The 22,474-nt window shown below is 41.2% G+C and overlaps 2 protein-coding genes across 3 annotated transcripts; one reads left to right on the top strand and one right to left on the bottom strand.

Moving 5' to 3' along the window:
- Positions 1-35: 35 nt before the first annotated feature.
- Positions 36-7,250, top strand: parp2 (poly (ADP-ribose) polymerase 2). Its single transcript, XM_064933140.1, has 17 exons — positions 36-256; positions 577-786; positions 868-1,035; positions 1,288-1,358; positions 3,172-3,222; positions 3,306-3,402; positions 3,486-3,561; positions 3,724-3,826; positions 4,167-4,320; positions 4,405-4,543; positions 4,635-4,698; positions 4,851-4,985; positions 5,138-5,265; positions 5,405-5,504; positions 5,612-5,710; positions 6,023-6,147; positions 6,359-7,250. Exons 1-17 carry the CDS (start codon positions 181-183, stop codon positions 6,516-6,518), a joined length of 1,956 nt encoding a protein of 651 aa, XP_064789212.1. The 5' UTR covers positions 36-180; the 3' UTR covers positions 6,519-7,250.
- A 7,852-nt stretch (positions 7,251-15,102) lies between these two features.
- si:ch211-284o19.8 (protein lifeguard 1) lies at positions 15,103-22,438 on the bottom strand. Of its 2 annotated transcripts, none has more exons than XM_064933129.1 (7): positions 22,181-22,438; positions 20,891-21,153; positions 20,567-20,634; positions 20,061-20,261; positions 19,545-19,673; positions 19,250-19,393; positions 15,103-19,106 (listed from the first exon to the last, which is right to left on the bottom strand). In XM_064933129.1, exons 2-7 carry the CDS (start codon positions 21,135-21,137, stop codon positions 18,957-18,959), a joined length of 939 nt encoding a protein of 312 aa, XP_064789201.1. In that variant the 5' UTR covers positions 21,138-21,153; positions 22,181-22,438; the 3' UTR covers positions 15,103-18,956. The 2 variants fall into 2 exon arrangements, with proteins under 2 accessions (XP_064789201.1, XP_064789196.1); XM_064933124.1 differs by having other exon boundaries at positions 20,567-20,649; positions 22,181-22,435.
- Between the last annotated feature and the right edge of the window lie 36 nt (positions 22,439-22,474).

The following is a 22,474-nucleotide window of genomic DNA, read 5'->3' as shown; positions in this document are numbered from 1 at the left end:
AAGGCGGAACCTTTATTGCCGAGCAAATCCACAGCATATCTCAACAGAGGCGCTAGCTGGTTGGATGATTTTCCGCGTTGATCACTTTCTAGTTTACATCTGTCTAAATTCTTTAAGTGTTCTTAGATAAAAAATAAAAAAAACGTTCTTATTTGGCAAGTAACATAAACATTGTAAAACATGAGACGCACAAGAAGCTCCAGGAACACATCTCAAGGTGGAGCATCAGCAAATGGAGTGTCTCCGTCCAAGACAGGTTAGTGCTAGCTGGCAGGCTAACGTTAGCTTTGTTGTTAGCTGGCTAGCTAGCTACGCTTCGGTTGCGTGTAATTTTGCTTACCTAACGTTAATTAGCCACTAACGAAGTATTGACAGGAGCTGATAACTATTCAGCTTTTTTTAAAACTTGTTGAAAAGTTTGCTTGACTCAAAGTCTGTTGTGACATTGATTGGCTATAAAGCTTTATAGCTCTCTGTTTGTTTGACTGAAACATAGCTATGCAAAAACGTGTATGTTTAGTCTACTGCATCTGTTGCGTTGTTATATTAATATTTCTGTGACTGTTCTCTCCTCAGTGTGGCAGTGGAAGGGGGATGAGGGTCAGTGGGAGCCATACCCACCATCAGCATGTGCCCAGCTAGACTCAGCCCTCATCTCTGGAGATGCCACGGTCTCACTGACGTTTGGCTCTGGGGCAGCATATGACGTAGACTTGAAGAAGATGGTCCAGGTCAACACAGTAACCAAGTACAAGAGGAAAATACGCTCTCACACACTGAAACCAGGTTAGTTGTCAATGTGGATATTACATGTGTCTATGTATGTGTGTTACCTACAACAAACCAACACATGCTATCCCCCTGTAGAGAGTTTAAATGGAGGAGATGCAGTGGATTTAACCCAACAAGATGCGAGTCCAGTCCAGATTAAAGTGGAGGAAATGGAGGAGCAGCCAATCACCAAGAAGAAGCGGGGTGAGGGAAGGAGCCAGAAGAAAAGTAAAGTGATGCCTGTGGATGAAACGGAGAGCAAAGGTTCCAGCATTTACTTCCATTTTTATCATTTAAACGTGTTGTCTAAAGTGCTTTCAATGCTATAAATACCCATTGTTTTAGGACGTGGACATCTCTTTTTGTTCATGTGTGATACAGTAATGTAAGGGGTTGTGTCAATTACTGTATACTGATGGCTCTTTGTAATGTGTTCATGTTCTCTTAATAATTGTGGTTAATGTCAGATGTCTTTTTGATGTGTTGTGTATTAACGGTGCTGTTTATGTTGTGCAGAGATTGTGAAGACTGTGGTCATGAAAGGAAAAGCTCCAGTTGATTCAGAATGCAAAGCCAAAGCCGGCAAGGTACAGTACACTGGTATTTCTTTAGACTGGCAATTGAAATGTTCTCTTATGATGCTCACCCCTCGCCGTGGTTTTGTCACCAAGACATCTGAGCTTCTCTAAGACCAGCTTTGGTCACAGTTCTCAATATGGTGTTTCTGTTTGAAAGTGTTTTAGTCACATGCCTCTGACACAATCTACCACGTATGCAGTATGCACAAAATCTAGAAAAATTGACTAGGGTCTGGTTTCAATGATGGGACACTTTTTGCAACTTTCAATACGGGAAAAAAATATGTTCCGGGTGGGTCCTCCTCAGACAGACGACTTCCAACAAATAGTGAGGCAGACGTGTCAGAATGGCGTGATTCAAAACCAAGGTTTGCAGGCAAAATCATTGCAGTGTTTTAGTGAAGGTAGTTGTTGCAAACGAGCCACATGTGAAATGCACTCATTAAAAATAATCTCCATTGATCTCCATCTGGCTAGCTTCTATTTTGTATTTTAGCTTCAATGCCATTACAACTCTCCTTCCGTGGCCTCCAATTGCTCTTAAATACAAGTAAAACTAAATACATGCTCTTCAACCGATCGCTGCCTGCACCTGCCCGCCTTTCCAACATCACTACTCTGGACGGCTCTGACTTAGAATACGTGGACAACTACAAATACCTAGGTGTCTGGTTAGACTGTAAACTCTCCTTCCAGACCCACATCAAACATCTCCAATCAAAAGTTAAATCTAGAATTGGCTTCCTATTTCGCATCAAGGCATCGTTCACTCATGCTGCCAAACATACCCTTGTAAAACTGACCATCCTACCAATCCTCGACTTTGGCGATGTCATTTACAAAATAGCCTCCAATACCCTACTCAACAAATCGGATGCAGTCTATCACAGTGCCATCCGTTTTGTCACCAAAGCCCCATACACTACCCACCATTGCGACCTGTACGCTCTCGTTGGCTGGCCCTCGCTTCATACTCGTCGCCAAACCCACTGGCTCCATGTCATCTACAAGACCCTGCTAGGTAAAGTCCCCCCTTATCTCAGCTCGCTGGTCACAATTGCATCACCCACCTGTGCTCCAGCAGGTATATCTCTCTGGTCACCCCCAAAACCAATTCATTCTTTGGCCGCCTCTCCTTCCAGTTCTCTGCTGCCAATGACTGGAACGAACTACAAAAATCTCTGAAACTGGAAACACTTATCTCCCTCACTAGCTTTAAGCACCAACTGTCAGAGCAGCTCACAGATTACTGCACCTGTACATAGCCCACCTATAATTTAGCCCAAACAACTACCTCTTTCCCTACTGTATGTATTGTATTTTACTTATTTATTTATTTTGCTCCTTTGCACCCCATTATTTTTATTTCTGCTTTGCACATTCTTCCACTGCAAATCTACCATTCCAGTGTTTTACTTGCTATATTGTATTTACTTTGCCACCATGCCTTTTTTTTTGCCTTTACCTCCCTTATCTCACCTCATTTGCTCACATCGTATATAGACTTGTTTCTACTGTATTATTGACTGTTTGTTTTACTCCATGTGTAACTCTGTGTCGTTGTATGTGTCGAACTGCTTTGCTTTATCTTGGCCAGGTCGCAATTGTAAATGAGAACTTGTTCTCAACTTGCCTACCTGGTTAAATAAAGGTGAAATAAATAAAAATATTCAAGGGGATAGAGTAGTGATGTAGGCAGTGACGTAGTTCCTCTATGCCAAAACAGTCCATAATTGAAACCAGTCTCTAGTCACTGTTGCCTAGGGTTGGGTATTCCAGACTTCCCTTCTCACCAATTCTAAACCCTCTCTTTTCCTCACAGGCCCATGTCTACAGTGAAGGAGATGACGTATATGATGTAATGTTAAACCAGGTAAAAACACAACGACATAGTAACTACATAAGTGGATTTGCTAAATGATTTGTAAGGGAGATGTTTTGTTTGTTGTTTCACAGACAAATCTTCAGTTCAACAACAACAAATTTTTCCTGATCCAGCTACTTCAGGATGACAGTGTTAAGGCCTACAGCGTGTGGTTTAGATGGGGACGAGGTGGGTTCATATCTTTGTTTTCCCAAATGTTTTGTGATATTGGGAAGTAGTGTTTTCTAACACATGGTGCCATCTCTATTTAGTTGGTAAGGTTGGACAGAACAGTCTAGTTTCCTGTGGTGGAGATCTTCTTCAAGCCAAAGATCTCTTCAAGAAAAAGTGAGTGGGCTGGGGGTGGTGTGTGTGTGTGTGTGTGTGTGTATATATATATGATGGGAGTTGAGTGATATTGGGTGTTTGAATGATTGGGGGAAAAAATACATTTTTGAACTAAGTGAATATTGCTAAGAGGATAATGTATAAATTTGTGTTTTGATGTAGGTTTCTGGATAAGACCAAGAACGAGTGGGCACACCGGACAGACTTTGAGAAAGTGGCAGGAAAATATGACATGGTGTTTATGGACTACAGTACCAATGGAAAGGCAAGGAATAAATCATATCATCAATGTTTTATCTCTCAATCAAATCAAATGTTATTGGTCACATACACATGGTTAGCAGATGTTAATGCGAGTGTAGCGAAATGCTTGTGCTTCTAGTTCCGACCGTGCAGTAATATCTAACAAGTAATCTAACAATTTCTCAAAAACGACCTTATATATTCACACACACAAGTGTGAAATCATCTACATATCCCCCTGCTCTGCAGTCATTCATTCTCCATTCCATATCTTCTCTCCCACCCCTCTGACCTTAATGGTCCACTGTTCTCCAGCTTTAGGCAGGTGAATCTGTGCCTAATCAGTGTTCCTCCTTTTCCAGGAAGAGCCCCAGCCCCTGCTTGCATCACTGTCCCAGAAAAAGCCCTCTAAGCTGGATGTGAAGGTCCAGTCCCTTCTCGAACTGATCTGTGACATCAAGGCCATGGAGGAATGTGTGCTGGAGATGAAGTTTGACACCCGAAAAGCTCCTCTCGGTGAGTATGTGTAACTGTCAAAATAACTGACAAAGTAAATGTGACATTGTTTTTGTAGCTTTTCATTGCGGTTTTCCTCTGTAGGCAAGCTTACAACAGAGCAGATTCGTGCAGGTTACTCAGCACTGAAGAAGATTGAGGAGTGTGTGAAGAGAAAGGGAAGCAGCCGCGAGCTACTGGAGGCATGCAACCAGTTCTACACACGCATCCCCCATGACTTTGGGTCAGTAATGAATGTTCTGTATTTCAAACTGCTCTATCCACTGGCATGTGTCCATTCATGGTAAATAACAATTTTATTGTATTTTTCCCAGGTTGCAAACTCCCCCAATAATCCGCTCAGAAAAGGAGCTGAAGGAAAAAATTGCTTTATTAGAAGTGAGCATGACTTATTTGAGTACTATATTTTCTATTACCTGAAGATTCTACCATTCAATAACATTTTCTTACAAATTGAAATTGCTGGATGTTGGTTTGGTATGGAATCACGCCGTCTGCAGCCTGTTTGACAGTGTGTTGTCTATCTCCAGGCACTGAGTGACATCCAGATAGCAGTGAAGATGGTCCAGTCCAGTGCCTACGGTGATGAGCATCCTTTGGACAGACAGTACAACGCCCTCCAGTGCCAGCTACAGCCACTGTCCTCTTGTAGCCAAGAGTATCAGGTGAGCACCTGTGCTTTGGTTGAGTTTACTCAAAGTATGTTCATGTGTAGTTTAGAGGTCTGTTACAGCTGGGTTGGAACAAAAGCCTGCATAAATTGATCAGGTAGGGTGTCTCTTCCTTCCACTGCTCAATTGTTGTTCTCTCTCTGAAGGTGATTGAGAGATATCTTCAGACAACCCATGCTCCCACTCACTCTGACTTCACCATGACTGTTCTGGACATCTTCTCTGTGGACAGGGAGGGGGAGAAGAATGGCTTCCTCTCACAACTACACAACAGGTACCTAATGTTTTATTGTCTGCTTACACAGGCTGTCCGATGCCACTTTAAAAGGGATTTTAAAATAAAGATGGTACCCGTGGTGAATGGTTCTCCTTCGGGGTGTGTTCTGCATTGTTATTGTGTGTGTCTCCCTCAGGACGCTGCTGTGGCATGGCTCTCGTCTGTCTAACTGGGTTGGAATCCTCAGCCAGGGCCTCAGAGTGGCCCCTCCAGAGGCTCCTGTCACTGGATACATGGTGAGATTGTGTGAGTGAGAGACTGTTAGAGAGAATATGACTGAAATGAAATGGCACATGTTCACCTGCTGCATAACAGGGCGATGACAATTGTTTCTTTCTCCTAGTTTGGGAAAGGTATTTACTTTGCTGACATGTCATCGAAAAGTGCCAACTACTGCTTTGCCAATCAACGCAACAAAACTGGACTCCTACTGTTGAGCGAGGTGTGAGATTTGTAGTTATTTTTTTTCCTCTACACAAATGTGTTGTTTCCAATTTGAGAATAACCCTTCTGGAAATGATCTCATCCATATGAAGTGTTTGTTTCCATACACCTGCTATTTTTCATTTGATTTATTAGGATCCCATTAGCCGATGGCGACAGCGAGTCTTACTGGGATCCAACACATAACGGGAAAAACATTACAATTTACATGCATGTAAAAAAATATATATATGTATCCCTGTGTGATGCAATATGATGTGTGTACTCCCTTGGTAACAAGTTGTCTGTTTATTCATTGTCTTGGTAACAGGTTGCCCTGGGTGACAGTAACGAGCTGTTAGCAGCTGACTATGAGGCTGCCAAACTACCTGCAGGGAAACACAGCACCAAGGGCCTTGGACAGACAAGCCCAGACCCCAGGAACGCTGTCCCATTGTGAGTTTCTCTCCCTTTCACTCACTGTAAATGTTTAGTTGGTTGGTTTACACTAACACAGATGAGTAATAAAAAAAGACATTTCTAATAGTTTTACTTGAACCTGAATCAAGATTTCCGTCTTACATGTTGTATATGACTCGCTTGAGTCTTCCATTGTTCACTATTGTCTCCTCGCTCTCTCTCTTTCCCTGTTCTGTGGTTCTCTCAGGAATGGAGTGACAGTCCCAATGGGGCCTGGAATGAAGACTGGGGTGGGAGCAGGTGGCGGCTACTCCCTCCTCTACAACGAGTTCATTGTCTATAACCCTGCCCAAACCCACATGAGGTATTTACTAAGAGTTCAGTTTAACTATTCCTCGCTGTGGTGAGACAGGGATATACTGTAAAGACGTGTAGCAAAAAGAGACATTAACACATGAAGTAAACTGTCGCATAATAGTAATTTGGGGGGGTGCTTATATATTTGTCCTGTTACACACAAGTGTGTAATGGAAATGCCTTAAGGGCACAGCAACAGATTTTTTTGTTCTTTCGATTACTGACCCAATGCTTCAACCTCGAGGCTATCTGCCGCCCTTAAGCTTAAGCGGCGGTTATGAAAAAGAGTAGACCCAGAGAAATTCTGATAAAATTCACAACTCATGAAATGATCCCTAAGGGGTTTTAATGTCTGTGGTGTTGGGGCTGTATTACTCCCAATAGATTTATTTCAAAGCCTTGCATTGTATGATGTCCATAAGAGGGCAGCAACAATTAACATGGGTTAAATTCATACATCTGTTGCATTCCAAGCATTTTTTGAAATACAGTGGATGATGTGAGTGTTAAGTGATTCAGCTTGTTTAGACATCAGCACAGATTTTGTTTTATGTTGTCAAATGTCACCCTAAGTGTTTCTTTCTAATGTAAAACAAAATAATAAAAATGCATGAATTGAAGGTTGTTTTATATATAAGCTATTGCTATAACTATCACCACAAAACTGATTTTTATTGATAACAAAAATATGAAAAGTAAGTCTAAGAGCGAGAGATATCACTCAAATATGTATGTCCAGGGGTTTCCATGTAAAACTAAATAAAGACTGTTTTCATTGTGAACAGGGGTTTGCATGTGTGTTCGGAGTAGAGCTGGGACGATAAACCGAAAATTATCGGCACCAACCATACTGATCACTTATCCAGGGCCAGATTAACAAGTCATAGGCCTTACGCTTTGTTTTTTTTTATATGGGGGGGGTTAACTCAGTCGTGGTCTCAACTTACTGCTGAGAGTTAAGAAAATACAAAAGTAACACAATACAATAACAAGGCTATATACAGAGGGGCAGTGTTTCTCTGTCAGGGTTTCCAATTGGTGACAGATTTATGTGAATATACTAAAATATGCATAAAAACAATATGCACATTTTCCCACCAGAGATGTTGCATTCTAATTGACTTGTTGCGGATAAAAGGATGTGCGTGATGACGTAGTGCACGTAAAAATATATTTTGCTTTTAAATTCCCATGTACCGAAACAAAAAAAAAACTGGTTAAATGTGTTTCCATCGCATTTTCACTCTACTGATGGTTTTGTCACAAATGTATATAGAATGTGCCCGCTCTGGTATTGTCATGTGCGATCTGGCCAACAGCTCACATACAGGGCCTTCAGAAAATATTTACACCCCTTTACTTTTTCCACATTTTGTTGTGTTACAGCCTGAATTTAAAATTGATTAAATATACTTATTTTTTTTGTCACTGGTCTACACACAATACCATAATGTTGAAGTGGAATAATGTTTTTAAATAAAAAAATGTTTTAAAAAAAGAAAAAGAAAAAAAGCTGAAATGTCTTGTCAATAAGTATTCAGCCCCTTTGTTATGGGAAGCCTAAATAAGTTCAGGTGTAAAAATTAGCGTAAGTCACATTTTATTTATTTATTTATTTCACCTTTATTTAACCAGGTAGGCAAGTTGAGAACAAGTTCTCATTTACAATTGCGACCTGGCCAGGATAAAGCAAAGCAGTTCGACACATACAACGACAGAGTTACACATGGAGTAAAACAAACAGTCAATAATACAGTAGAAACAAGTCTATAAACGATGTGAGCAAATGAGGTGAGAAGGGAGGTAAAGGCAAAAAAGGCCATGGTGGCAAAGTAAATACAATATAGCAAGTAAAACACTGGAATGGTAGATTTGCAATGGAAGAATGTGCAAAGTAGAAATAAAAATAATAGGGTGCAAAGGAGCTAAATAAATAAATAAAATACAGTAGGGAAAGAGGTAGTTGTTTGGGCTAAAATATAGGTGGGCTATATACAGGTGCAGTAATATGTGAGCTGCTTTGACAGTTGGTGCTTAAAGCTAGTGAGGGAGATAAGTGTTTCCAGTTTCAGTGCTTTTTGTAGTTCGTTCCAGTCATTGGCAGCAGAGAACTGGAAGGAGAGGCGGCCAAAGAAAGAATTAGTTTTGGGGGTGACTAGAGAGATACCTACTGGAGCGCAGGTGGGTGATGCTATTGTGACCAGCGAGCTGAGATAAGGGGGGACTTTACCTAGCAGGGTCTTGTAGATGACATGGAGCCAGTGGGTTTGGCGACGAGTATGAAGCGAGGGCTAGCCAACGAGAGCGTACAGGTCGCAATGGTGGGTAGTATATGGGGCTTAGGTGACAAAACGGATTGCACTGTGATAGACTGCATCCTATTTGTTGAGTAGGGTATTGGAGGCTATTTTGTAAATGACATCGCCAAAGTTGAGGATATGGTAGGATGGTCAGTTTCACAAGGGTATGTTTGGCAGCATGAGTGAAGGATGCTTTGTTGCGAAATAGGAAGCCAATTCTAGATTTAACTTTGGATTGGAGATATTTGATATGGGTCTGGAAGGAGAGTTTACAGTCTAACCAGACACCTAAGTATTTGTAGTTGTCCACGTATTCTAAATCAGAGCCGTCCAGAGTAGTGATGTTGGGCAGGTGAGGGTAGCGATCGGTTGAAGAGCATGCATTTAGTTTTACTTGTATTTAAGAGCAATTGGAGGCCACGGAAGGAGAGTTGTATGGCATTGAAGCTTGCCTGGAGGGTTGTTAACAGTGTCCAAAGAAGGGCCAGAAGTATACAGAATGGTGTCGTCTGCGTAGAGGTGGATCAGAGCAAGATGGACCAGCAGCAAGAGCGTAAGTCACATAATAAGTTGCACGGACTCACTCTGTGCAATAAGTGTTTAACCACATAAATGTAAAGTCCCCATATTTGGGGACTCTAATAGATAAAAAAAAAAAAATCAGCCTGGTATGAGAACAGTAGCCCCTATCTGCAAAAGCAGGGTGTCTGTGGAAAGCTGAGTATCTTGGCTATTGAGCTGTGCCTTAAAATCTTTGTTACTTACTCCCATATGGGCATACGAAAATATAATGGCATGCCGAGGAGATGACAATGATGATGACAATTCAAGATGACTGCTACATAGATTCCGGTTAGCGTTGTGTAGCATAAAGGAAATAAACACGGAATACGTTGATACACACCGAAAGCCGGGACTCCACAGATCATGAGGATGTTTTATTTGTCTGCCGGACACCTACTGTTATTGACCACCAGCTCCAAATGTTTTATTTTACACAATTTTTTTCCCCAAACAGTAAACATCACATTTTATTGGTCACATACACATCGGTAGCAGATGTTAATGCGAGTGTAGCGAAATGCTTGTCATCTTACAAAGTAAGCTTCGATTTGGTTTGTGTTTGCGCTAAAGATACATGGGTGGTATCAAATGAATCCTTAGGTTGGTAGGAACAAATCTAGCATATTGCCAATGTTATCTGATGATGTATGACTAAATGGCAAAATCGAATGTCCACTGAGTGACTCTTTGCGCATCAAAAAAACTAAGAATATTGAACAGGGAGCTAAAAAGGAGGCAGCGATGAATAAGCATACCGGCATAGAAGCTTTGGTCGGACTCGGATCGGGGAGCGATTTGGACAATGAGATTTAGACTCGGCCAACGACGATAGTTTTCTAGAAGGATTGGATCCACTTCTAGATCTGTAAGTAAATTATTTTCATGACTTTAATATAACTAATTTTACTATGTATTTAGTTTACCTCGGCCTATGTAACAAGTAATTTCAATGTAATATAATTCCTAAATTTCATCCTTGTAATTTTGGGGAGACCTCAACTCTCATGGCCATGTTTTTACTTGTGGTTCTCACCTCTGCTTTTGTCTCCAAAGTGTTATTGTTTGCATTGTGTGTTTCACACCTATGAGAGACTGTACAGATAAAGTTAAGGCTTGGTGTTTTTACTTTACAGTAATGTCGTTTTTGTCAATTTAGTCAACTGTAATTCTGTGTCTTACAACAATATATCCCTCTATTTTATTCGCCGCAGAGGATTTGGGTGATGACGTTTGGGAGCCACCCCTCCCCAGCAAGCACTCCCGGTCAAAGTCTTCACCCCATCTGATGGTTCTACATCCACTTTTCATAGACCTCTTGAAAAGAAAATAGGGGCTTGTGGCACCATTCGTCCTAACATAATCGGTTTCCCCAGGACCAAGGTAAACAACATGACAAAGACAGCGGAGAGGGGGACCATATGTTGTATCAGGACTAACAAGCTGCTTTTTGTGAAACTAGGGAAGTAACCATGCTCACCACACAGCATAAGGCATTCAATAGCGACCATGTCTCAAGGAGGGTGAAAAAGGAGAATGTCCCCATTCCTGATTTTGTGACAGACTACAATGCCAGCATGGGGGGTGTTGACCTACAGTTGAAGTCAGAAGTTTACATACACTTAGGTTGGAGTCATTAACTTGTTTTTCAACCACTAACAAACTATAGTTTTGGCAAGTCGGTTAGGACATCTACATTGCATGACACAAGTAATTTTTCCACCAATTGTTTACAGACAGATTATTTCACTTATATTTCACTGTATCACAATTCCAGTGGGTCAGTTTTCAACCATTTCTACAAATTCACTGTTTATATATGATCAAATATTGTCACCTCCATTCTCATCCACACAACCAAATGAAACCATTCTGAAAATGTGGTATGGTATTTCTTAAAGGAGGGAAAAGAGAAATAACATGTGTGACACACAGCTGGGGAACAAAGGACAAAAACTAGTTTAATGTGAACTTAAAATTAAACTTCATTTATATATTTCAATTAACTATTGCATACTACACGCATTATAGCTGATTTACATTGAGGTCCTTCTCTTAGGTTTTAAAGGCATGTACACACAGTTGAGGTCGGAAGTTTACATACACTTAGGTTGGAGTCATTAAAACTCATTTTTCAACCACTCCACAAATTTCTTGTTAACAAACTATAGTTTTGGCAATCTACTTTGTGCATGACACAAGTCATTTTTCTAACAATTGTTTACAGAGAGATTATTTCACTGTATCACAATTTCTGTACATACACTAAATTGACTGTGCCTTTAAACAGCTTGGAAAATTCCAGAAAATTGCATGGCTTTAGAAGCTTCTGATAGGCTAATTGATGTAATTTGAGTCAATTGGAGGTGTACCTGTGGATGTATTTCAAGGCCTACCTTCAAACTCAGTGCCTCTTTGCTTGACATCATGGGAAAATCAAAATAAATCAGCCAATACCTCAGAAAACAATTGTAGACCTCCACAAGTCTGGTTCATCCTTGGGAGTGATTTCCAAACGCCTCAAGGTACCACGTTCATCTGTACAAACAATAGTATGCAACTATAAATATGGGACCACGCAGCCGTCATACCGCTCAGGAAAGAGACGCGTTCTGTCTCCTCGAGATGAACGTACTTTGGTGCGAAAAGTGCAAATCACACCCAGAACAACAGCAAAGGACCTTGTGAAGATGCTGGAGGAAACGGGTACAAAAGTATCTATATCCACAGTAAAACAATTCCTATATCAACATAACCTGAAAGGCCACTCAGCAAGGAAGAAGCCACTGCTCCAAAACCACGATTAAAAAAGACAGACTACAGTTTGCAACTGCACATGGGAACAAAGATTGTACTTTTTGGATTCTTCAGCTTGCAAGCCTCCCCCTTTTTCCTCCAAACATAATGTAAGTCATTATGGCCAAACAGTTCTATTTTTGTTTCATCAGACCAGAGGACATTTCTCCCATCCCAACTGTGAAGCACGGGGGTGGCAGTAACATGTTATGGGAGTGCTCTACTGCAGGACTGGTGCACTTCACAAAATAGATGGCATCATGAGGAAAGAAAATGATGTGATGTTGCTTCAATATATCCACAAGACATCAGCCAGGAAGTTAAAGCATGTTCGCAAATGGGTCTTCCAAATGGACAATGACCCCAAGCATACTTCCAAAGTTGTGGCAAAATGGCTTAAGGACAACAAAGTTAAGGCATTGGAGTGGCCATCACACAGCCCTGCCCTCAATCCTATAGACATTTTGTGGGCAGAATTGAAAGGTGTGTGTGCGAGCAAGGAGGCCTACAAACCTGACTCAGTTACACCAGCTCTGTCAGGAGGAATGGGCCAAAATTCACCCAGCTTTTTGTGGGGAGGTTGTGGAAGGCTACCTGTAACATTTGACCCAAGTTAAACAATTTAAAGGCAACGCTACCAAATACTAATCGAGTGTGTGCAAACTTCTGACCCACTGGGGATGTGATGAAAAAAATAAAAGCTGAAATCATTCTCTTTACTACTAATTCTGACATTTCACATTCTTAAAATAAAGTGGTGATCCTAACTGACCTAAAACAGGGAATTTTTACTAAGGATTAAATGTCATGGATTGTGAAAAACATTGTAAATGTATTTGGCTAAGGTGTATGTAAACATCCGACTTCAACTGTATCAAGACAAGGAAGTGGTATACTTTTTTTTACCACTTTGTGGACATTGCTACAGTAAATGCGTTCATTCTCCACAAGCAGATGGCCAAAGCAAAAGGTCAAACCCCTTTCTCGGCTGCCTTCACCAGCCACTCTATTCATACCCCTTGACCCATTTCACATTTTGTTGTGTTGCAGCCTGAATTCAAAATTGATTACATCATTTTTTGCATTTACACACTATGCTATATAGCCTGGATTTAAACCAGGGTGTCTGTAGTAACGCCTCAAGATGCAGTGCCTTAGACCTCCTGCGCCACTCGGGTGTTGGAAATGGCTGAATTGGGGGCCCAAAGCAACCTCACAAGACCCCCCCCCCCCCTTCTGTCCGAAATGCCAGTTTGCTTTTTGTTTTCTGGCAGACGGGGTATTATGGGTAATCGTTAAGGGCTGGGGGATTTTATGGCAAAATCCTAGAGGAAAACCTAGTTCACTCTGCTTTCCACCAGAAACTGGGAGATGAATTAACCTTTCATCAGGACAATAACCTAAAATACAAGTTGCTTACCAAGAAGACAGTGAATGTTCCTGAGTGGCCGAGTTATACTTTTGACTTAAATCTACTTGAAAATCTATGGCAAGACCTGAATATGGTTGTCTAGCAATGATCAACAACCAATTTGAAAGACCTTGAAGGATTTTGAAAATAATAATCGGCAAATGTTCCACAATCCAGGTATGAAAAGCTCTTAAGAGACTTACCCAGAAAGCCTTCTAAAAAGTATTGACTGAATAATTATTTGGGCTCCCGAGTGGCGCAGCGGTCTAAGGCACTGCATCTTGAGGCATTACTACAGACACCCTGGTTTAAATCCAGGCTGTATCACAACCGGCCGTGATTAGGAGTCCCATAGGGCGGCACACAATTGACCCAGCATCGTCGGGTTTGGCCGTCATTGTAAATAAGAATTTGTTCTTAAACTTGCCTAGTTAAATAAAGGTTAAAAAAAAATGTAAATGTGATATTTCATTTTCAATACATTTGCAAAAATGTTTAACATGTTTTCGCTTTGTCAATATAGCATATTGTTTGTAAATACCTGAGAAAAAATGATGTAATCAATTTTGAATTCAGGCTGCAACACAACAAAATGTGAAATAGGTCAAGGGGTCTGAATACTTTCTGAAAGCACTGCGGTAAAGGAGACAATGGAACTCAGACGTTCCGTTTACTGATTGGCGATAGGTTTGAATGGCGGGAACCCAGTTACCGCAATTTACCTCCCAAAACCACTCCCTTTTCCCGGGATAAATAACTGCGAGAAACCGGTAAATTATAATAAAGGATTTATATGAACAGCATGGTGTGAAATGGAACTGGTAAATTATATGTGATGTCTAAATCTGGTTTCTCTACGGCCTCTGCATGTTGAATCAACGCTTAGGGTGGGGACATACAGCCCATCTCAGTATGGAGCGCAGTTCACAATGCATGTAAACCTACAGTATCATCTCATCATGGTAACTTTTGTTCTTGTGACAGGTAGGCCTACATTTGCTGCAGCATAGCCTATGCTACAGTAATATAAAGACGACTGCGTGTCTAATTTACCCATCTCCATCTGGCTTTTGGGGGTCACCTTGTTTTTTAATTGTAAAGAGTTGTTTTTATTGCAGCTGCATAGTTTTAAAACAGCCTATCACTCATTTAAATCAGTGCACACGCGTGAGCACTCTCGTAGTCTTTCTCTCTCTCTCGATCAACTCCATTCAAAATTGCATCCAAATATGATAATCCTGTTCTAGATTTATATAGAATCCTATATAGATGTCCTAGCCTACCTCTTTCAGGCAATACATTCAATGCAGTATTAGCCTTTTTATTTAGCTAATTAATGATGGGTTATGCATAATAAGCTTCTAATTTATAGCCTCTGTCTCTTGCTCAATACGCAAGCACCTGTGTTCCTCTGGCCTCTCCTTAAAAATTCTACTTAGCTCTTAGAGTCCCATGCAGGAAAATCTAGGCTAGAATAGCTTGCTGGACCCAAGTAATTTTTTGCTGAATGTTAAATACAGCAGCCAATAGAACTCGTGGGTAATTTGAAAGAAGCGCAACACGCAATGGCGGTAGGCTATAGCAGTTATTTATTCAGACCCATAACCATTCAATCTTCATAAGGAGAAGTGAAAACATTCTGCATCGAATTCTAGTCCTATGTTATTCAAGGATGTCATTAGAATTATAAAAATAAGGACAACGAAACAGATTTCATTTAACTGTTGAAAGCACGGAAGGAATGAAGCAACAATAGAGAGAGAAAGAGGTTGGCTAATAACATTGGAGTAACCCTGGATTGTAAACTATCATGGTTAAAACATATTGATACAACAGTAACTAAGATGCGGAGAAGTCCTTCCATAATAAAGTGCCGCTCTGCCTCCTTAACAACACTATCAACAAGACAGGTCCTACAGGCCCTAATTTTGTCACACCTGGACTACTGTTCAGTAGTGTGGTCAGGTACAACAAAGAGGGACTTGGGAAAATTGCAAGTGGCTCAGAACAGGGCAGCACGGCTGGCCATTAAAAGTACACAGAGCTTACATTAATGACATGCATGTCAATCTCTCATGGCTCAAAGTGGAGATTGACTTCATCATTACTTGTTTTTGTAAGAGGTGTTGATAAGCTGAAGGTACCGAGCTGTCTGTTTTAAAATAATAGCACACAGCTCGGACACCCATGTATACCCCACAAGACATGCCACCAGAGGTCTCTTCCACAGTCCTCAAGTTCAGAACAGACTATGGGAGGCGCACAGTACTACATAGAGCCATGACTACATGTAACTCTATTCCACATCAGGTAACTGATGCAAGCAATCAGATTTAAAAAGCAGGTAAAAATACACCTTATGGAACAACGGGGACTGTGAAGAGACACACACAAAGGTACAGACACATGCATATGCACACATTGTAATATTGCTGTATGGTGGTATTGAACATTTTGTGTGGTGGTGTAGTGATGTTGTATGATGTTTTATCTTTAGCTCATTCAGTACAAACAGTTCACTGTTTTATATGAAATGTGGGTGTTTTGGTGTGTTTGGACCCCAGGAATATGGGGATCCCTAATAAATACAAATTAATACAAACAAGGTATATACAGTGCCTTGGGAAAGTATTCAGACCCCTTGATTTTTTCCCCACATTTTGTTATGTTACAGCCTTATTTTAAAATGGATTAAATAAAATAAAAATCTCAATCTACAAACAATACCCCATAATGACGAAGCAAAAACAGGTTTTTAGACATGTTTGCAAATGTATTAAAAATAAAAACCTGATATCACATTTACATAAGTATTCATACACTTTACTCGGTACTTTGTTGAAGAACCTTTGACAGTGATTATAGCCTCGAGTCTTCCTGGGTATGACGCTACAAGCTTGGTACACCTATATTTGGGGAGTGACTCACATTCTTTTCTGCAGATCCTCTCAAGCTCTGTCGGGTTGGGTTGGAAGCGTCGCTGCACAGCTATTTTCAGGTCTCTCCAGAGATGTTTGATCGGGTTCAAGTTTGGGGCTTTGGCTGGGCCACTCAAGGACATTCAGGAACTTGTCCCGAAGCCACTCCTGCGTTGTCTTGGCTGTGTGCTTAATGTTGTGAACCGTCGCCCCTGTCTGAGGTCCTGTGTGTTCTGGAGCAGGTTTTCATCGAGGATCTCTCTGTACTTTGCTCCGTTCATCTTTCCTTTGATCCTGACTAGTCTCCCAGTCCCTACCACTGAAAAGCATCCCCAAAGCGTGATGCTGCCACCACCAGGCTTCATTGCAGGGATGGTGCCATGTTTCCTCCAGACGTGAAGCTCGGCATTCAGGCCAAAGAGTTCAATCTTGGTTTCATCAGACCAGAGAATCTATTGGCAAACTCCAAGCGGGCTGTATTGTGCCTTTTACTGAGGAGTGGCTTCCGTCTGGCCACTCTACCATAAAGGCCTGATTGGTGGAGTGCTGCACAGATGGTTGTCCTTCTGGAAGGTTCTCTCATCTCCACAGACGAACTCTAAAGCTCTGTCAGAGTGACCATCAGGTTATTGGTCACCTCCCTGACCAAGGCCCTTCTCCCCCAAATGCTCAGTTTCCTTCCAAACTTCTTCCATTTAAGAATGATGGAGGCCACTGTGTTCTTGGGGACCTTCAATGCTGCAGACACTTTTTGGTACTCTTCCCCAGATCTGTGCCTCCACACAATCCTGTCTCGGAGCTTTACCAACAATTCCTTCCACCTCTTGGCTTGGTTTTTGCACTGACATACACTTTCAACTCTGGGACCTTATATAGACATGTGTGTACCTTTCCAAATAATGTCCAATCAATTTAATTTACCACGGGTGGACTCCCAAGTTGTAGAAACATCTCAAGGATGATCAATGGAAACAGGATGCACCTGAACTCAATTTCAAGTCTCATAGCAAAGGGTCTGAATACTTACGTAAATAAGGTATCTGTTTTTTTTTGTTTTTTTTTAAAATTTGCATAAACAAAATACTGTTTTCTCTTTGTCATTATGGGGTATTGTGTGTAGAGTTGAGGGAAAAAATGAAATGTATCAATTTTAGAATAAGGCTGTAACGTAACAATGTTGAAAAAGGGGGTCTGAATACTTTCTGAATGCACTGTATATACAATGTGTGTGTAGCCTACATGATGTTATTAATATGGACTAAAGAGCAAGATTATTTTATTTGTCAAATGGCAGCTAAGCATCTGTCATCATGTCACCAGAATAAGAACCATTATATTTATTGGAAAGGAGCATAAAGCTCATCACCTTGCACTTTCACCACCCTGTAAAGTTCATCAGAATTTATTTCACCTGTTGCCTAATAAACTGCATGGTTTCCCAAGTCGTAGTGGGAGAATAACACAACATGTCATCGCATGACTTCAAGTCTACATCGATATGATGGTTATTATATTTGTGCTTAAAAGAGTTTCCACTGCCATTTCGCGCATTATTAATTTTACCGACACAAAAAGATCCCACCTTGTCTAGCGTATTTAGTTTAGTCAACATTTGGAAAGTTTACCAACAAATTTGCTGTTTCCATCAGGCCTGTCATAAAATGTTTTATGTGACGTATTTTTCTCGCAAAAAAAATAATTGGATGGAAAACAGTTTACTGACAGGCATTCAATAAGCCATGTCAGCTAACACTTTTTAGACAAGTTAGCTGGCTAGACTATCTAATCTAAATCCTGTAATAATCATGGCTGCATGCAGGGCACATGCCCAGGGGCCCTGACCTCCTGGGGGCCTCCTTTGATTTTGTTATTCACTCTCACTGAGATATCATTAACATGGCATAAGTCATGGCAAAATGTGTAGAATTGCAGGTAATGAGCTTTAAAACTGCAAAAATGACTCTCCGCCCCATGGCAAAATGTGTAGCGGGGCAACTAAAGTGTTTTACACATGTGGGCCCCCTACTTCCTCTCTTCCCCCATCTGATGATTAGCAGAGTGGCAGAAGGATGTCTAAATTCATTGAGAGCAGGCTCCTGAGTCCTCCTGTGTTTGGTGGATGTAGTAAAAAATATGTATATTTTACCTATATATATATACTGTATGTATTTCCTTTTTTTTTGTGCCTCTTGGGCCCCCTTACAAGCCTGGACCAAAAGGCTCAAGAAATGTGATGTTTGAAATTAAATAAGTTTGCTAATATGGATGATTGTTAATGGGACAATTGATGACTACAACCATCAAACTAGTAGTAGTAGTTTTAAAGGATACAAAAAGAATGGCGCACATTGTTATAAACGTATCGTTCTATTTATCGTTATCGCATCAATTCATGCAATTTATCGCGATATGGATTTTTGTCCATATTGCCCAGCTTTAGTTTGGAGTGCTAAGGACTATAGCTACATATGTGTGTCATTGTAGGTTTCTTCCAGGTGTTGACTATTTGCTGGAGCCTCCCATTATGATGAGCAGATAGAGGAAGATGTTAATGATGTCCAGGTACAGGATCAGGGCAGCAAACACATACTCCTCTGGATCTAGAGCGTACTTCTGCCTGCCCATCACCAGCTGGCAGTCAATCGCCAAGAACTGAGGGAGAGACACAGAAAGGGAAAAGGTGACGGAGGAAAGAATGTGTTTAGGGTGCAATGGATGGAGGCATTCATTCTGGCTATAAGGCTGGATAAACAGACATGGCCTAAAAGGAAAGTAACATTGAGTGAGTTCTGTACCAGTGAGAAGAGCAGGGCTCCCAGAGATCCGTAGACTATCTGCAGCACATTGGAGTAGAAGAAACAGCAGAAGAAGCTGAACATGAGAAGGTCCACAGCCAGCACCAGCAGGATGCCATTACAAATTGTGAAGTCCACTCGAGTCTGCAGACCAAAGAGAGGACAGTGAGTAAGGCTAGATAGGCTTGGTCACTGATCAGCCTGACCACATTAAACACACTTGGTAGGTACTACAGTAGTGGTCCAATTCAGCATAATATCATGTTTTTTGTTATTTGAAAAGACTGAGTCTGACCTGGGCTGAGAAGATGATGATGGTGAAGGAGATCGCCACTGTTGCTCCCATGGCGATGACTACAGCAGTGGTATTGTGAAATGAAGCCACAGTGCCGACCAAGTAAGATAGGGTGAGAGTGACCACTGACTAAAGGTAGTACATTACACAGTTAGAATAACACTCACCCAACCACAAATCACACTGTATCTTTGTCTTTTGTGTTTCAGACAGTTGTTCTCATTAGTCATGCAACTAGGTTCTAGAATGGCTTTGGCATTAACTAACAGGGAACTGTGAATACAGGAAGAAGCATTTATAACCATCACAGGTAAGTTCTTTTTTTCAATAATGTTTGGGAACATCTAAAGAACAATTGCGTAGTTTATATACAGTATATCAGTCAACAGATGAACCTTGAGCTCAATTCAATCTAACCCACACTTCAGTATTAACTCATTGACTGCATTAGCCAGTATGTCAGTCACTGCTCTACCAAGCTGCGAAAGAGGTTGTGTTTGTCTGTGTGTGACCTACCAGTCCCACCAGGTTCCAGGGATGGCTTCTGCTGAAGGAATTGGAGAAGCTAAGGGAGATGGCCACCACAGCAAACAGGATGTATGAGCTGAGGTAGATCCAGATGTTGCTCTGCACCGCCGCCCTCACCACACTGGAGAACGTGAACACACACACGATGCTGAAGGTCACCAGCAACTGCAGGGTCACGACACTGAACACCTGCACAGGTAGAAAGACAGGGTTACCGTTAGCCACTTTGCTCGCCAGGTATACTGGGGAGGTCACCATGAAACCTGGGGGTCAAAGACTAAGGGCTCTATTCAATCCGTAGCACTGAAGTTCCGCATTGTAGCCCGATTTACATTTAAAGACAATGTTCCCACGGTAGCAGACTGCATGTGTTAAACACTGTATATGTCGACTAAATTGGAAATTACCTTTACATTTCAAGCACGCTATAGCTCTGAACTTTGGCGATATGGATTGAATAAAGCCCCAAATCTCTGAGACTCATCAGTACAGACCTTTCTGATAAACGCCTTCCTTATGGTCTTGTCATCAAAAGATGACACCAATAGGGCGGCGTCTGCCTCTGGTGAAGAAGATCCTTTGTGAGTGACAGAACAACAGTCCCATGTTGTTATTGGACACAACACTGGAATACTGTAGTGACCAGACTTTGCAGACTTTTCAGTGGTTATGTAACACAAGTGAATTTAGTGGACATTAATTATTCAATCAGAAATGTTCAATGTTATAGTAATTGGCAGTAATATGAGGAAAGACATGAATAATCCATCCGCATGATCGATTCCCTCTTTCCTTGCTATAGCCGGACAGATACATACCTGGCTCTCCCAAAGGGTTACACTCTCCAGGGGGGAGAGTTCCCATGTCTACCCCTGCCTGTGGTGGGTACAGGACTGGGGGGTAGAGGGATGGAGGATACATGGCTGGAGCTGCAGAGCAGGGGGGTGGTATGTATGGTGGCATGGGGTCCACTTGAGTTTCCCCATGGGGGTAAGGGGGTGGCAGGTTAGAGTTCAGGGCATCCTGAGACTCTGTGGGCATGGAGTAGTTCTGAGCATCTGTCATTCTGGCAGAGTGGAGTCTGAAAAGGAGGAGTGGTTAGAAGACACTGATGTTGAAAGGAAAGTACAGAGGACGTTGATATCAAAAAGTCAGTAAGAAAATAGAGGTGCAAAACTTAATTTTGAAAGTAAAAATGTGTTGCGGGCATATTGCCTCATTGGGGGGGGTTTCCACATAAGGAGAAACCTGGGTTGAGTAAACCATGTATAGTAGAAGAAATATAACAGCCATGTATCGGAAAAGTCATGCAACAATAACATCCTTGCATTTACGACCAATCGAACATACTGTGCATGTTACTACCAGATAATTTTTTTTGTATTAGTGTACTCACTGACACAGGTGGTTTTGTCTATGTGTGTGAACGCAGTTCTTAGTAGCAGGAACAAGAAGAAGGTCAAACCACTGTGTCAGAGTTCAGCGGTGAACACATCAAAATGACAACTGGAAAGCTAAGGCCAAAAAGTAATCACTTTTACTGTATCAGTTATACAAAATTAGATCAAATGTTTGTGTTGTCCAATTCATCATCAGATATACAGTACCAGTCAAAGTTTGGACACCTACTCATTCAAAAGTTTTTCTTAATTTGTACTATTTTCTACATTGTAGAATAATAGTGAAGACATCAAAACTATGAAATAACACCTATGGAACCATGCAGTAACCAAAAAGTCTTAAACAAATCAAAATATATTTTAGACTCTTCAAAGTAGCCACCCTTTGCACACTCTTGGCATTCTCTCAACCAGGTTCATGAGGTAGTCACCTGGAATGCATTTCAATTAACAGGTGCCTTGTTAAATGTTTTACTACATGTCTTACTACATTTTTTTTATCCAAACTGACACATACAATATGTCATCCACAACAGCCTGAGATCTTTGACATCCCCAAAATTCTGTCATCTGGTTCAGTCAATGAATTGGCTGTTTACAAAGGCAGCCCAATTCTGACTTTTCTTCCTCCCAGTAATTGGTCTTTTAACTAATCACATCATATTTGTTTCCAATTCAATTTGGTAGACAAAACAGGAGATGACTTACCTCCTTTACACCTGGGTTTCACTTGAACTTCAATGACCGTACTGTCCTTCCTGTTGATCTAGCCTACACACAGACTGTCAATCGCTGCTTGGCTCAGACGACTCTGGAACATCTACCTTTAGCTGCCTGTGCCCATTTGTGTTATTTCCTGAACCTAACTGTCACTGACAGTGATGGTGATTAGAGGAACTAAGGCTGCGTTTACACAAGCAGCCCAATTGTTTTGACCGATCACATATTTTTCAGATCTGATTGGCCAAAATACCAATTAGTGAAAAAAACATCAGAATTGGG

This window comes from Oncorhynchus masou, chromosome 3 (assembly GCF_036934945.1).
Source record: "Oncorhynchus masou masou isolate Uvic2021 chromosome 3, UVic_Omas_1.1, whole genome shotgun sequence".
NCBI lineage: Eukaryota > Metazoa > Chordata > Actinopteri > Salmoniformes > Salmonidae > Oncorhynchus > Oncorhynchus masou.
Note: the sequence above shows the minus strand (reverse complement) of the source record. Positions and strands in the feature narration are given on the sequence as shown.